Below are 15,309 nucleotides of genomic sequence, written 5' to 3' on the forward strand. Positions count from 1 at the left end.
AACTCAGGACGGCCGCTGCTTCACGAAGAAGAACAAGGCTTTTTTTTTTTTTTTTTTTTTTGATGAATCGCAGACTGTTTATTCATAAGTTCAGATACGTGCTCGTTCACTCTTTTATTACCTAATTTTTTTTTTCAAAATATTAAACTTTATTAAGAAACAGTATACAGAACATGTATACAATCAGAACAAAATTAACATATGCCAGGGGGTGTAATACAAAGAATTACATACATTCAAATAATTTGTAATTACTACAAATAGTAATAGTTTTCATAGCCTTTTTGTTAAGTGATCCACTAATCAATTTTATGTAACATAAAACATCATTATAGTAATGTTTAAAATTAGGTTTTTTGTTACTGTATTTGCATTTGTGAAAATAAAATTTAGCTAAGATAACTAATAAGTTTATTATAAAGTAAACATCTTCTTTTACGAAGAAGAACAAGGCGCCCAGCCGTTGGCTCCGAGGGTGACGAAGGCGCTTTCGACGTCACTGATGAGCCAGCACAACAACCAATCACATAGCAGACGCGAAGATGGCGGAATCGGAGATGAGCGTCAGGTAGGCACATAGCAACTTACTTTAGCTAAAGCGTGCGTTGTTTGAGTTATTTTTGCAGCGTTTTCCAGTGGGTATCATTTTTACACAGCGCTCCTGTTTACTAAATCAGACCAGCAGTGATGTGTATATTTCACTTTTTGCGTTTGAGCAGTTAGCACCACGCTGACTTAGCTTAGCAAGTACTAGCCGCTAAAGATTTGAATGGCTTTTCAGTAGCGCGGTGTGCCAGCCGCATGTCAACAACAGCATACCGCCACTGCAAACTGTTTACATTAGATATTGTATTAACGGCGCTGGTTTATTTAAAGACACCGTACTTACAGCGAGATAAAGCCGTCGACTCTCCGTTACATTCAGTAACCGCTGGGCTTGCTTAGTTGGTGTTAATTGAGAAGCTAACTCTACTGTTTTGATACGGTCAGGAAAACAGCTGAGTTAGGTTTAAAATCTTTAAACTTGACCTCCAAAACAAACTAAAAAGAGTTAGACTTGACAACAAATCGCAAAAGCCTATCCATCTCTGTAAGTACAAATAAACTAATTTAGTTTTAGGGAACGCTGATGAAGGGCTATCATTGAAGAGAGGTATTTAAAACATATCCATGGATATCATAATAACAAGACAACAGACTCATATTGAGGACCCCAACAAATGTTTATGTATGCAAACATGTATTGAGCTTTAAAGTACCGGTGACATCTCAAGTCTGGTCAAAAACTATGCTGCCATGGACAGCATTTTTATGTTGTTGTCTTAGTACCTCACCACAGTAGATGTAAAATAAATAACTAAAATGTCATCAAACTGCACACTTTGAGTTTTAATTTTGCACAAGGTTTACCAAAAAAGTTGCATTAACTGTGTAGGAATTACGATGATTGCTTTAAATAGTCTGTTCATTTTCACACACTCTAAACTAACATGATTAGAAATATAAAGATAATCGTTATTTTTAATGCTTCCATGGAAATCTTTCTGGACCCTATGGACATACTGAGTTTTCTATCCTTTTTTTTTTCTTCCCACAAAAAGTGAGTCATGTACGAAAACGGGGGAAGTGTTTATAGTTTTGGGAAGTAGGTCTGTCTTTTTGTTTGATGGCATCAGGGCAAGTTTGTTTTGCTTTGTTCAGTTTCTTTCAAACATGTAACCAATTCATAGAAAGTTTTTTTTTTTTTTTTTAATTGAACAAAAAATAGCTGTTTGTAAATAAACTAAAACAGGGTACAATATTGCTACACATTTGCTGATTTAGTTTACATATTTGAAAAAGGTTGGACAGAAGTGCACACTTATTAAATCCCACACCTTCATCCCTCTTTAGTTAAAAGGCTCAGTTCTAATAACTGTAAAAACTTTAATGCATTAATCCCAATCGTTGCTTTTCTAAAATAAACCAATTTGTTTCCCAGGAGCTGTAGGGAATTATGGACCATATTGCTGGGGAGGTCTGCGTTGAGAGAGCCGGTATGTCCTTGTTGAAGAAAAGTGTCCAGCACATAACAAGTGTGCTGGACTCTTTACTGCTCCAAAAAAATAGCTTGTTGTAATGTTTTCTTTTTTAAAGGTAATAAAACAATCACAGTGATTTTTCTCTCTGTTATTAATGTTGGATGGTCACAGGCTCAGATAGAGGTAGAGCTCGACAGACACTGGGATAGACTTCATCAAGGACTTAGTTACTACAAGCCACCCAGGTATAGTTACAGTTATTTTCACATCAAATTTACTGTAGTTAATAAAAGTAACCATATAAAAGGTAACTGCAAGCATCACCTGTTACAGCTCATCCTCTGCTGAGAAAGTAAAAGAGAAGAAAGATGTTGCACAGCCCCTGAAGGACTTTGGTCTAAGGATCAGTAAATTATTGGTAAGACTTCAAAATGTCAATCAAGAATGATTTCCAGTCTTTATTTTGTAGTGTGTATTTAATGATGATTTCATGTTACAGAGTCTCGATGAACAGCAGAGTGTTCAGCTTTTGCAGTGCTACCTACAGGAAGACTACAGAGGAACCCGTGATTCATTAAAGGTATCTGTCCTGACAGATATTTTCATTGTGAAATCTGTCTGAACTCGTAGCTTTCAGTGTAACTGAGATTTGCCGTTGCATCACAGGAACAAAAAATGTAAGACCGTAAAAAGATGTTGTGAAAGACGTTTCGATGTTAAATGAATACCTTTTTTTTTTTTGTAGGTTGTACTCAAGGATGAGCGGCAAAGCCAGGCACTACTGCTTAAGGTCAGTACACGGATCTTCTGCTTTTCTTGACACAGCACATGTTTAGTTCAGTAAGTATGACAGCTTTTGTGTTTGTTTTTGCAGATAGCAGACTATTACTATGAGGAACGCATGTGTTTGCTCAGATGTGTCCTTCTCCTGCTCACATACTTTCAGGATGAGCGACATCCCTACAGGGTGAGAAGCTCCAGTCTTAGCATTACTCACTAAATTGTGGAACACAGCTTTTAAAAAACTAATTGTGCTTGGGATTGTTGTTGCTTTAGTAATGTAACCTTAGTTATGTTATGTTGTTTAGGCTGAGTACAGTGACTGTGTCAAAAAGCTGGAGAAGGACCTGGTGAGCAAATACCAGTTGCAGTTTGAGAGTCTCTTCAAGGCAGAGGCACCAACATGGGAAACTCACGGAAACCTCATGGTGATGACACAAGTTTGGTTGGCGTTGGCTTAATATCCTTCCTATTGCGAGGTAGCTGTGGGAGATATTTTCCTGTCAAGGATGCAAAATAATGTAGATATTATTTTTTTTCAGACGGAGCGGCAGGTGTCAAGATGGTTCCTGCAGTGTCTGAGAGAACAGTCTCTGCTGCTCGAGATCATCTTTCTGTATTATGCTTACTTTGAGATGAACCCATCTGACCTTCTGAACTTCACCAAGATGTTCAAAGAACAAGGCTTCGGTTTGCGGCAGACTAACAGACACCTGGTAGATAAGAGCATGGATGCGCTGGTCGACCGGATCGGGTAAGAGGCACAAAGTTTATGTGCGGTTCATGTCTTTCCCAGATATTTTTAATTGACAGACATTATGAAGACATTTCAGTATTTTCATTATTACAGTGACATGATGTCTTCCTATACAGAGAGTAATCATCAGTTGATTCATATTCAATAGACTTTTTTTACCGGATATGTCAGAAACCTAAATATTTCATTCCTTCCGTAGTTTATGATGTCCTGTCTGTCTCTCTGCCCGGCAGATACCTGAGCGCGCTCATCCTGGTTGAAGGAATGGACATAGACTTCCTGCACAAGTGTGCTCTTGAGGATTGTACAGATCAGCACCAGTTCTCTAGTGCTCCGGCCGTGGTTAAGGTTCAGTTTGTTTTTTGGCTGCTGCATTCATAGACTTAATGTTAATATTGGTTCACAGACTTGTCTTACAAAGTGAAACATTTAAATAAATTAGGCTAAAATTGGCTAGGCTTCTGTTAACTCACGCAGAGCATATAATGAGAATGTGTTTAAATACTCATAAGAATTGTTGGCTCTTCTAGGAAATGGATCAGCTGCTACTGACATTTGGTGACATCCCTCATCACGCACCGGTATTGTTGGCCTGGGTCCTGCTAAGACACACACTTAGACCAGATGATACCAGCCCTGTGATCAGGAGGATAGGCAACACCGCCCTCCAGCTGGGTGTTTTCAAGTACCTTTCAACAATGCTCAAAGGTCTTGGAGTCTCAGGGAACAATGTAAGATATTTCAGATTGATTGACCCTTTAGAAGTTTATAAGAAGCAAATTTACAAAAAAATTCTGTTCAATTAAAGGAGAACTCCCTCTGTCATCTGTTATGCTGCCTCTGTTATCTGACATAGCTTTAAATTATGTCCTGCTGATACACACCTTTGTTCTTTCACAAATCATAAGCCATGCTTTAAATAAAGTCCATGCAGCATGAGCAGTAGTGGTAAAGAACGCTCAGGGTGCTTCTGTTTGTCATCAGCAGCTAATGAAATCACTAAGTGCGCAGATCGAAACCAATCTATAATGAAGTGTCCAGAATGAAAACCTCCTGTTACAATAGTAATGTATTATACTGATCATCATGCATCAGTTTCCTTGTCAAGACCTGTGCTAAACTTCAGACCTCAGGTTTCATAATGATTTCTTTCAAAATCTGTAAAGTAATGCTGCACTTTTACAAATTATAGATAGAAATGTAAGTAGCAACCAACATTTGCTCAAAGAGTGGTGACTGTCTTGTTTTCCATTAAAATTCCGTCATTTTTTTCACTTTTTATTTCTTCAGTGTACAGCAAGCACAGCAAAAATGTGCGTCTATGGTCTCCTCTCATTTGTGATCACCTCTTTTGAAGAAGAAAGTTTACAGGTATGCACCTTGACTCTACATGTCTTGATCCTCACAGACCTATTTATAACATGTGGTGATAATTTGCTTTCTTATGATGTGTATTACAGACTGATGGTGTGGCGACTCAGAGCTCCCACCTTATCGATGCTGCCTGTGAGGTCCTTTCTGCTCCAAGTCTGGCTGAAATCTTTTGGGAATTGGTGGGAAAAGCACACAGAAGAGAATCTTTTATTAAAAATAAAATGGAATTATAAATGTTGATGATGTATCTCGTTTATTAAATGTTTAATCCAGAAGCCAAACATGGGATTGGGAATGATCCTGGACAGCGCAGTGGGGATGTTTCCTCATAAGATCGGACCCTTGCTGCAGCTTCTAACTGCACTGCTTTCAAACAAGTCGACTGTTAAAAAGGTAAATGGCACACATGCACACACATACACACATGCAACGTATCTTTCTGTAAATGATTTATTGATATACTTTGACTTCCTTGTGAAAGGTGTACAACTTCTTGGATAAAATGTCCTTCTACACTCAAGTTTACAAACATAAGTCTAATGACATCATCTCCAATGACGACGAGACACTGTGGAGGAGGCAAGCTCCCAAACTCCTCTATCCTCTCGGTTAGTGTGTTATTATTACTGTTAAATCTGAGTATAGATGAAAGTTTTCCCTGTGTTTCTCTTGTGTGACTAAATGGGGATGTCTGTTCTCAACCATTAGGCACAGGCCAGACAAACCTGTGGATGCCACAGGGAGTGCTGGGCCAGGTGATGAGTCCAGGTGAGCAAGGCTACGTGGTACGCTGGGAGTTTTCCTACAGCTCCTGGACTCTCTTCACATGTGAGGTGGAGATGCTGCTCCATGTTGTTTCCACTGCAGGTACATAGCAGTTAATTTTGTTTATAAGGTTTGCCCAGGTTTGCCCTGCTTCTGGCTCTACAACTAGTATAGGTTTCTGCACTCTGACCAGATTGGATAAGGAGAAGAGGATGGAGTGTGATAAACATGACAAGAAATATGGTTATTTGCATTTCTCGTAACATTCACAATATATACCTCATATACTCAGTTAAAACCTATTAAATACAGTTCTGCTTGAGTTTCTGGGAAGCAAAACAACTTGATAAGACTTGTAAATCCATAAGGCCATATGATCATGTGGTATGACAGTAATTGTAAAACCTGCACAACAGGTTTAAAATAATCACAGTTGCACGTAAAGATTTCCACTCAGTTATACAATGATTCAGTAGCTGATGTCACCAGTTACTGGAGTAGCCAAATGCCTAAAAATGAATTATTTAATGAAGAAACACATTCATCAGCTGATTGTTGATCACTGACTGATATTTTTACCAGATGTTTTAGCCCACTGTGCCCGCGTGAAGCCCATCTTGGATCTAGTCCATAAGATCATAAGCACAGACTGGACAGTGTCTGACTGCCTCCTGCCTCTGACCTCACGCATTTACATGCTGCTGCAGAGGTAAAGTAAACTTTTGAGTGACACACATTAAACTTTTTGTGCTGTTTGCTCTGCCAGAAATAATCTTGATATGATTCTGGTATTATAATCTGTCTTTTCTCTCAGGTTAACATCCGTCATCAACCCCCCAGTGGATGTGATTGCTTCCTGTGTAAACTGCCTTTCTGTGCTGGCTGCAAGGATGCCAGGGAAGGTGGGTGTGCTCAGTGCTCGCAGTGTGAACATGAAGTAAAATGAGGGATTTAAAGCCAGTGCTTTTGAACTTTCTTCACCCAGTTCATATCTTATTTATTTATTTAATCAATCTTCAGGTGTGGTCCAGTCTGCACCACACTGGCTTCCTCCCCTTTGCCTCCAACCCTCTGACCAGCATGGCCCAGTGCATAAGGTAAAGAGGCCAAACAGAGTGCCAGGTATTACTTAATATGCCTTGGATATATCAGCGTTTTACTCAACTGTTTTATTTTTCCCCTCAGTGCTGAGGGGATGAAGGCAGGTAACTATGGCAACCTGCTAGTTCAGATTGAGCAGCCCAGGGGAGAATATGCTGTGACTATTGCCTTCCTTCGTCTCATTACAACTCTGGTTAAGGTAACATTTTTTAAAAGTTATGTAATCTTTCAAAATGTTGTCCTGCTACTATAATGTGCATCATGTGTACTTATTTTTATCATAGGGTCAGCTCGGCAGCACTCAGAACAAAGGTCTGATCCCCTGTGTGCTGCTGGTGTTGAAGGAGATGCTGCCCACGTACCATAAGTGGCGTTACAACACCTATGGTGTCAGAGAGAGGATAGGTGAGGGTGTTTTCCCTTTGCTTCTTGTCTGGAGACAAATTAAACTTGTATACAAACTGGCTTCTCTGTGCTGCTGCAGGTTGTCTTATTTTGGAGCTGATCCATGCCATTCTCAATCTGAGCCCAGAGGGAGAGGACCAAGGCAGGTAAGGAACAGTGTCTGAACTCTGTCACCTGCACATTTTCTCTGATGTCACAATGCTAAACAGTCAGGTCCTACAAACAGGCTTTTAAGGGTAATAACCTTAAACATAACAAGGGTGCTTATATGACGATTCTCTAATACTGGAATGGTGTAAAATGTGCATTAATCTTTCCAGTTTGTTAAAATAAAAATATTTTGTTTCTTTCTTGCTATTTGGGAACAAGAAGTGGACCATATTTGGATGAGAGGATGGGAATCACTAGCCAGCTTGTTTAGGGAGATAAACAGCTGTTAATGTGTGCTGACATACTAGAACTAGAATGTCTTCTTTTCTTTTCTTAAACACAAACATCTCTAGAAAAATGTCTGTTTGCTCTAAATCTGAATATTTTACAATGGAAGTCTGAGGATTGATTTGCTCTTGGTGTTAAGTGGATCTCTTTTGGCACTTCTGTGTGGATTAAAGTTACACTTTACAGGCTGTAACTGCACCTGCTTTGTGCCTGCCCAAACAATCATAAAATTGTCGATTAATTAATAATGGTTGCAACTAACTAACAGTTGCCTTTTTACTCATGTAGTTGTTTATTTACTCCTTTCCTTGTTAATGCAGCGCTCCCAGCCTGCAGTCTCTGTGTATCTACAGCCTTGCAAATACAGAAGCTGGACAGGCAGTTGTCAATATAATGGGAGTTGGAGTTGACACCATAGATGTGGTCCTGGCTGCACAACCCAGCAGGTGAGCAGTTGGATGTGTTCAGTCAACCTTTCCTCATAGTAAGCACTCAGCTCTCCATTATTATTATTTGTTTAACTGACATTAGTTGTATTATATTTTTTTTCTTGGTGCTGTCCAGCTGTGGCTCTGAGGGTCCTGGTCAGATGCTCATCCAGACTGTCAAACTGGCCTTTTCTGTCACAAACAACGTAATCCGTTTGAAACCGCCTTCGGACACAGTGTCCCCACTGGAGCAGGCGCTGACACAGCACGGTGGCCACGGCAATAACCTAATAGTCGTCCTAGCTAAATATATCTACCACAAACACGATCCAGCACTCCCTCGTCTCGCAATCCAGCTGCTCAAAAGGCTCGCCACAGTAAGACTTCCACTTTTAAACAATATGTGAATATGTGGTTGGTGTTTTTGTTACATAACTAAACACTGACGTTGACCTCGTGTTGCCAGGTGGCTCCCATGTCGGTCTACGCTTGTCTCGGGAGCGATGCAGCAGCCATCCGCGATGCGTTCCTCACTCGGCTGCAGAGCAAGACGGAAGACATGAGGATCAAAGTCATGATCCTTGAGTTTCTCACCGTCGCTGTGGAAACCCAGCCTGGCCTCATTGAGCTTTTTCTCAACCTGGAAGTCAAAGATGGAAACGAAGGATCAAAGGTATAAAGTGCAGGAAGTAACTTTGGTTTTACTTTTCCCACTGCTGCAGCTTCATTAAAGACATCCTTGTTTTAAACTTGTAGGAGTTCCTGCTGGGTGAGTGGAGCTGTCTTCATGTCGTGTTGGACCTGATCGACTCCAAACAGCAGGGCAAGTACTGGTGCCCCCCGCTGCTACACCGAGCAGGTCTGGCCTTCCTCCTGGCCCTCTGGCAGGATCGCAGGGATAGTGCCATCTCTGTCTTACGTACAAAGTAAGTAAATGTTCTCAGTCTCACTTTGAGTTGGAACAACATGTGAAGGTGAAAAACCACATGATTAACATGCTGTATGGTGTTTTGTTTCTTTTCTTTTTTTTAAACCAAAGAGAGAGGTTTTGGGAGAATTTGACGACACCTCTTTTTGGAACCCTCACCCCACCTTCAGACACCACAGAGGTATTTTGCTGTGTTGCTTAGTTACACTGTTTCCATGAGTACTTAAAAGTCAGTAAACGTGTAAAATGATGAAAATGTAACTTGTCCCCCAGCCTTGCGTTCTGGAGACCTGCGCTTTTGTCATGAAAATCATCGGCCTGGAGATCTACTATGTTGTCAGGTGATTTCAGAGTCCATATCAAATAATAATAACATTATTTTTTAATATTAAATACATCTTTGTATACATATCCCTTTATTTACAATGATGTCTTAGATTATACATATTTAATGTTGATGAATATTTGTGTTATTGCAGCGGCTCTTTGGAACAGTCCTTGAAGGACGGGCTTCAGAAGTTCTCCAACGCACGACGCTATGAGTACTGGTCACAGTACGTCAAGTCACTGGTGTGCCATGTGGCAGAGATGGAGGAAGAAGGCATCTGCTACTTCACAGAGGCCCAGATGTTGATCTCTGCCTGGCGGATGTTGCTGATTCTTTCCACTAACCACGTATGTTCAAGTACACACAATCATGGCCCGAAAGTTACGTTTAAAAGCGAAACGTTGATCTCATGATGGTACTGCAACCTACCTTCCTTCACTTGCATTTTAAGTTTAATTCCTGTAAATAATGATATTATGTGTACAAATTTTCTGTAGCTGTTATACTACGGTAATATTATCATCATCAGATTTTGACAGTGTTAATCAAGTGAAAATTTGATGATGTGTAAGGATAAAAAGAAGTATCATTATTACTATTTCTCCTCTGCATGAAGTCCTCACTCCAAGCTAAGCTAACAGGCTTGTTTTTGCTGTTTAGTCATATTTAATGGGAGTTGAGAAGTACTGATCTTCTCATGCGCCTCTTGTAGAAAAAAGAATTTGTGCATTTCCCAGAATTTGAGACTTTAACTGCGTCTTGATAATCCTGTCTAGAACAAGCTCAGATGAAAACGATGTGTGATTGTGTTTTATTTTTTCAGTCTGATGTGATGCACTTAACTGAGGACTCAACTAAGCTGACCCTTTTCATGGATGTCCTAGATGGGACTAAAGCTGCTGTAAGTTACCGTAGTATGAAATATTTTCCTGTATTCTGTGACTTTTTATTTCTTCTCTTATCACTAGTTTACTTTTTAAACTCTTGGTCACTCTTTCAGTTGACAACGCCCACGTCTGCGCCTTGTCTTCGACTTGGATCCATGATGGCCACTTTACTTCTCATCCTCCTTAAACAGTGGAGAAGGTGTGTACTCATGCCTTTGACAAGTGAAGGCCCAGCACTGCGCACTAGCTGTCGCCTCATTCCTTTATCTTCTCTAAATCTTTATCTCCAGTGTGGTAGCTTCAGCTCCGGACATCCTGTCTCCCCTCTCCCTTATCCTGGAGAGTGTCCTGCAGGCTGACCAGCAGCTGATGGAAAGGACCAAAGCCAAAATCTTCTCCGCACTCATTTCTGTGCTGCAGATTCAGGGACTGGACGGTAAGAAGCACACATCTGATGTTTGTCTGTGTTTTAAGAAAGTGTCGGAGCGGTAATGACTTGGCGTGTGTTTTTTGACATCTAGGTGGAGATATTTCCCAGCTGCCCCAGTTGTTGCTGTCTGTATGTGAGACGGTGAAAGATGAGGCCCTGGCACTTATTGACAACATGCGACACACGAGCCAGTTGGGAGACACGGTGGAGGACGAGGACAGCATGGAGACGGACTCTCCTCGGGGCCCACAGAAGGACCAGAGAGACGGGGTAAGCGTGGCGAGGTTGTTGTTGATGAAGGTTCAAGTTTATTTAGTTTTCTGATCTATTTTAGATCAATTGTCCCAACATGTACTGTATAAACATACTTTTTTCCCTCCCTTTAAATCAGGTGTGTGTTTTGGCTCTCCACTTGGCGAAGGAGCTGTGCCGCACTGATGAGGATGGTGAGCACTGGGTCTCAGTGATGAGGAAGGTCCCCCTCCTCCCCTCAGTGCTCAGTGCCGTTGAACTGAGCCTTCGCATGAAACGCAACCTGTACTTTACTGAGGCTGCACTTCACCTGCTGCTCACGCTGGCCCGTACTCCGCAGGTAAACACAAACACACCTTTTACGCTTTAGTACTTTAAACCCAGTTTATAGATCAGAAGAATTTGAGCAGATGTTGAGGATGTTGTCCGTTTTCCTTCAGGGGGCAGCAGCTGTGGCAGGAGCGGGAGTCACTCAGACCATCTGCCTGCCTCTTTTGAGTGTGTATGAGGTCTCACCAAATGGCACATCACAGGTGAAATATTTTTTTCCCCCACCTTGCACATAAAAGCATGGATTGATGATGGAGGACATGGTGCATTCATGTCAAGTTAACATCGTGTGTACATGTCTCTGAGCAGAGCTTCTCCCGGAAGTCCCAGGATTTGGCCTGCTGGCCCGGGGTGTACCGCCTCTGCATGTCTCTAATGGAGAGTCTGCTTAAGACGCTGCGCTACAACTTCATCAACGAAGCCCTGGACTTTGTCGGAGTGCATCAGGAACGTATACTACAGGTGTGACTGCAGTAACTTACTGTGTTAACAAGGGAAAAGACAAAAACATGTCATCATGCTTGTCTTCTTTTAGGGCTGCCTCTTAAATGTGTCTGTGGGTGTAAAACTAGAACGACACCCATCGAATTTCTTAACCTCCAAAGACCCGAACTGATTTTTGTTTCTGAGAGAAATGAGATCCACATATAAGGACATTTGTTTTGAATTTAGATAGAACAGTGGCAGTATAATGTCCTCGTATCTGGATATCAGGCCCTTGTAGAGCAAAATGTATTATTTTGGTCTGGACATCCCAAAATGTGATGTCCACATAGGTGGACGCCAGGTCCTAGGAGGTTAAATCTAAAGATGTCATCTTCAGCCTGCCTGTTTTGTCTGTCTAGCAGTAAAGTATTTAGTTTTAAGTCAGGAATTCCAAATATGTGCAACAAAAGTATCAGTGGGCCCCTTAGTATTAGCCAAGCATCCTTTAAACACCACAGCCTACCTGAGTGTTGTTGCTGTCCCTGTCCTTTTATGGACAGTCTTTTATGAGCACAGCACCTGACCACCCAGTGCAGTGCCTGGTGAGTCCTCAGTCCCAAGTGCTCCTGCAGTTCCAAAAATAAACAGTTATTTGTGCAGCTTATGCACAACTGTGGACCTGTTAAGTACACTGAGCTTCCTGACCCTTGGACAGGACTGTATTCCTGTTATGTTGTATCTAGCTACTGCCTGCAGTCTTCTTTTTGTTGGCATCTTTTAAATAAAGTCGTCACTTTCTCTCCCGCTCAGTGTCTGAATGCAGTGAGGACCGTGCAGAGCCTGGCCTGCCTGGATGAGGCCGATCACACAGTTGGTTTTCTGCTGCAGCTCTCGAGCTTCTGTAAGGAGTGGCAGTTTCACCTGCCCAAACTGCTCAGAGATGTTCAGGCAAGTCAAAAGGAAATCACCACATCAATGAGGAGAGCACAGCTCCAATTGTTGTTCAGCTTTTGGTAATTTAGTGTTTCTGTTTCCATCTGTCTCTTCAGGTAAACCTTTGTTATCTGTGCCAGACCTGCACCCATCTGCTCCACAGCAAAAAGATGCTTCATCACTACCTCCAGGTCAGAAACTTAGTCTTTTTTTTCTTCTTTAATATAAATTTGTAGATTGTTGTTTATACATTCAGATAAATGGCTGATTGTTTTCTGTTGTTCTTTCTTAGGCTAAAAACGGTGAGGCTTTGCCCCCTGGTCCCTTACCCAGGACACAGCGGCCCACTCAAACGTCAACTAAAGAAGCAGCAGGTGGAGGGGAAAGGGAGGAGGCGGAGCAGAAGGCACTGCTAGCTGTGCAGTGCAGTCTTCTAAAGATCCTCAGCAAAACCCTGGCAACTCTGCAGCACTTCACCCCAGACTGCTGTCAGATACTCCTGGACCAGGTCTGTTTGTTCCTGCTGCATGGTGACATTTCTGCAGATCTTTAAAAACAGGCGTTTTTTTTTTTTTTTTAAAGAAAAAAAAAAAAAGGTGATGAGATGCTGACTGTCTCTGTGTTTGTATCAGTCTATGGACCTGGCCGAGTACAGCACGCTCTTCGTGCTTAGCTTCACAACTCCGGCTTTTGACCCTGACGTTGCTCCTTCATTTGGGACCCTGCTGGCCACCATCAATGTCAGCCTGAGCATGTTGAGCGAGGTAGGTGTTTATATTCTTTATTATTATAATCAAAGGTCTTTACAGCTTATTGCATTCGCATTTTCTGCTGTTTGTTAATAGATGGAGAAGAAGAAGGAACCGGTTTCCCTGAGTATAGCATCACTAGCTTCATCAGAGGAGATCCAAGCGCTGAAGTGAGTGATATGGCGTGTAACACTAGATATGAAACACTTTCAAGGAAACCGACTGTGGGAAAATGAAACTGGAGGTTTTGCTTTGAGTTAATGAGAAAATGAGACACTCTGGTACGTGGCAACTAAGAAGTAATGTGGAGTTTAGCATCTTAACCAGGCCAGACCAACGAAACTTCCCCCACTGTCAGTGTAAAGATCTTTAGATGCACATTTAATTTCTGACCTTTATATAGGAAAATGAAATGTGATTTTAACAGCACATCTCAGTCTTTCTACACGATTTAAAAAAAAAAAAAAAAAAAAAAAAGCTGCTGAAGTAAATAAAAGACATCTGTCAGGACGACGCTTTGGGGTTAAACTGAAATATGTGTATGCGAGTTATTTCTTCTTCACATTTTCCAAAGCTGCTCAGTGGGCCAAGTGTTTGGCCTCCAGGCCTTGTTTGACACCTTTCCAGACACATCTCTCATGTTGCATAAGATGACCAGCAACTGTTTCTCCTTACAGGTTGCTACGATAAGCCAATTGCATCTTTTCCAAGATACTGTTTGTTTTACTGTCAAATACAAATATTGAAATGATTAACTGGTGTCTCCCCTCCAGGTCACTCCTCATGTTCACCATGGAGAACTGTTTCTACGTGTTGATCTCTCAGGCTGTTCGGTGCCTCAAAGATCCTTCCATCCTCCCTCGAGACAAACAGAGGCTCAAGCAAGAGCTCAGCTCAGAACTGGTGAGACGGCACATCTGTTCCAACCCAAAGCTGTTCAAACATTTTGGGGTTTTTGCTATAAACACAAGAACCAACAACAAGTGTGTTTTTCTGTGTATCTGTGAAAAATGTATGAATTCTATCCAGTTATTGCTAGTGTGTAATCATGAAGCTGGCATTAAACTGCACCTTCTACAGTATTAAAACAGGATGCCTCATCTCATCTGTCAGACATAAAATAGCAGCAGCCTTGTATTATAAAGGATGCTTACTCCATGTCTTAGCATGATGCATTTGATTGCGTTTCTCTTTCAGAGTACTCTTCTCTCAAGCCTCTTCCGCCATTTCCGGAGGGGCTCGCCATCCTCTCCTGCCAGTGCCATCCTCCCCTCTACCCAGTCCAAACCACCTACGCCGGGCTCCAAGGCGAGTCATGAGGGTCAGGAGCCATTCATCCAGCTTGTTCAGGCTTTCGTCAGACTTGTGCAGAGATAGGTGTGGATATCCATAACATAGGCAGTTTTTTTTTTTTTGTCTTCCCCCTGAACAAATAGTCGTTCTGCAGCAGCCATTAGTTCGTACTTGTTCTAGCTGCACAGAGGACGTTGTCTAAAACTCGGAGCCGAATTTTGCCAAATCTATCACATGACCACAACGAAAACATTTAAAAAGTCAACACAAGAAGCTGCCTGATGTCTTCATCATTATGAAGAGTGAGTCTTTGGGATCTTGGTGCTATGACTAAACAATAAAACACCAACGACTGTGGTCCCACGTTGTGACCTAGTTTTATAGGTCACTTTGACAACCTGGAAGGCCCAGACACATTTCAAGTGCTACTTAAAAAGAAAAAATCGACCTTTTATCACTTGATCTTTTTAGTCTAAGTGTAATAGAAAAACCTATCCTGTAAAGCGGTTCAACACTTTTCTAATTCTCATGTCTTTGAAGTCGTGATCTTTGCCATTTTCTTTTTTTGTGCTTCTCAGTGTACGGGTTTTGATGTGGTCGCTGTGATTTCTACTTAAACAAACATATTCTAATAAAGGAACTTTTGTACCACAAATTCTGATTAGAATTTCTTTTTGAATCCAC

General features: G+C 41.4%; 1 protein-coding gene across 1 annotated transcript; it reads left to right on the forward strand.

Moving 5' to 3' along the window:
* Positions 1-492: 492 nt before the first annotated feature.
* On the forward strand, positions 493-15,280 carry nup188 (nucleoporin 188). Its single transcript, XM_080875008.1, has 43 exons — positions 493-568; positions 1,982-2,036; positions 2,193-2,266; positions 2,355-2,439; positions 2,521-2,601; positions 2,767-2,811; positions 2,896-2,988; positions 3,110-3,229; positions 3,344-3,555; positions 3,792-3,906; positions 4,089-4,289; positions 4,849-4,929; positions 5,019-5,111; positions 5,206-5,325; positions 5,414-5,540; positions 5,641-5,799; positions 6,280-6,406; positions 6,512-6,599; positions 6,718-6,794; positions 6,883-6,997; positions 7,083-7,203; positions 7,283-7,349; positions 7,962-8,087; positions 8,206-8,446; positions 8,536-8,742; positions 8,826-8,995; positions 9,109-9,178; positions 9,271-9,338; positions 9,477-9,672; positions 10,149-10,226; positions 10,326-10,411; positions 10,503-10,648; positions 10,734-10,912; positions 11,034-11,234; positions 11,335-11,427; positions 11,534-11,686; positions 12,461-12,598; positions 12,700-12,774; positions 12,876-13,091; positions 13,216-13,347; positions 13,429-13,502; positions 14,106-14,235; positions 14,530-15,280. Exons 1-43 carry the CDS (start codon positions 543-545, stop codon positions 14,707-14,709), a joined length of 5,241 nt encoding a protein of 1,746 aa, XP_080731134.1. The 5' UTR covers positions 493-542; the 3' UTR covers positions 14,710-15,280.
* The last annotated feature ends 29 nt before the right edge of the window (positions 15,281-15,309 follow it).

The sequence above is a fragment of the Rhamphochromis sp. 'chilingali' genome, assembly GCF_963969265.1.
Source record: "Rhamphochromis sp. 'chilingali' genome assembly, chromosome: 2".
NCBI lineage: Eukaryota > Metazoa > Chordata > Actinopteri > Cichliformes > Cichlidae > Rhamphochromis > Rhamphochromis sp. 'chilingali'.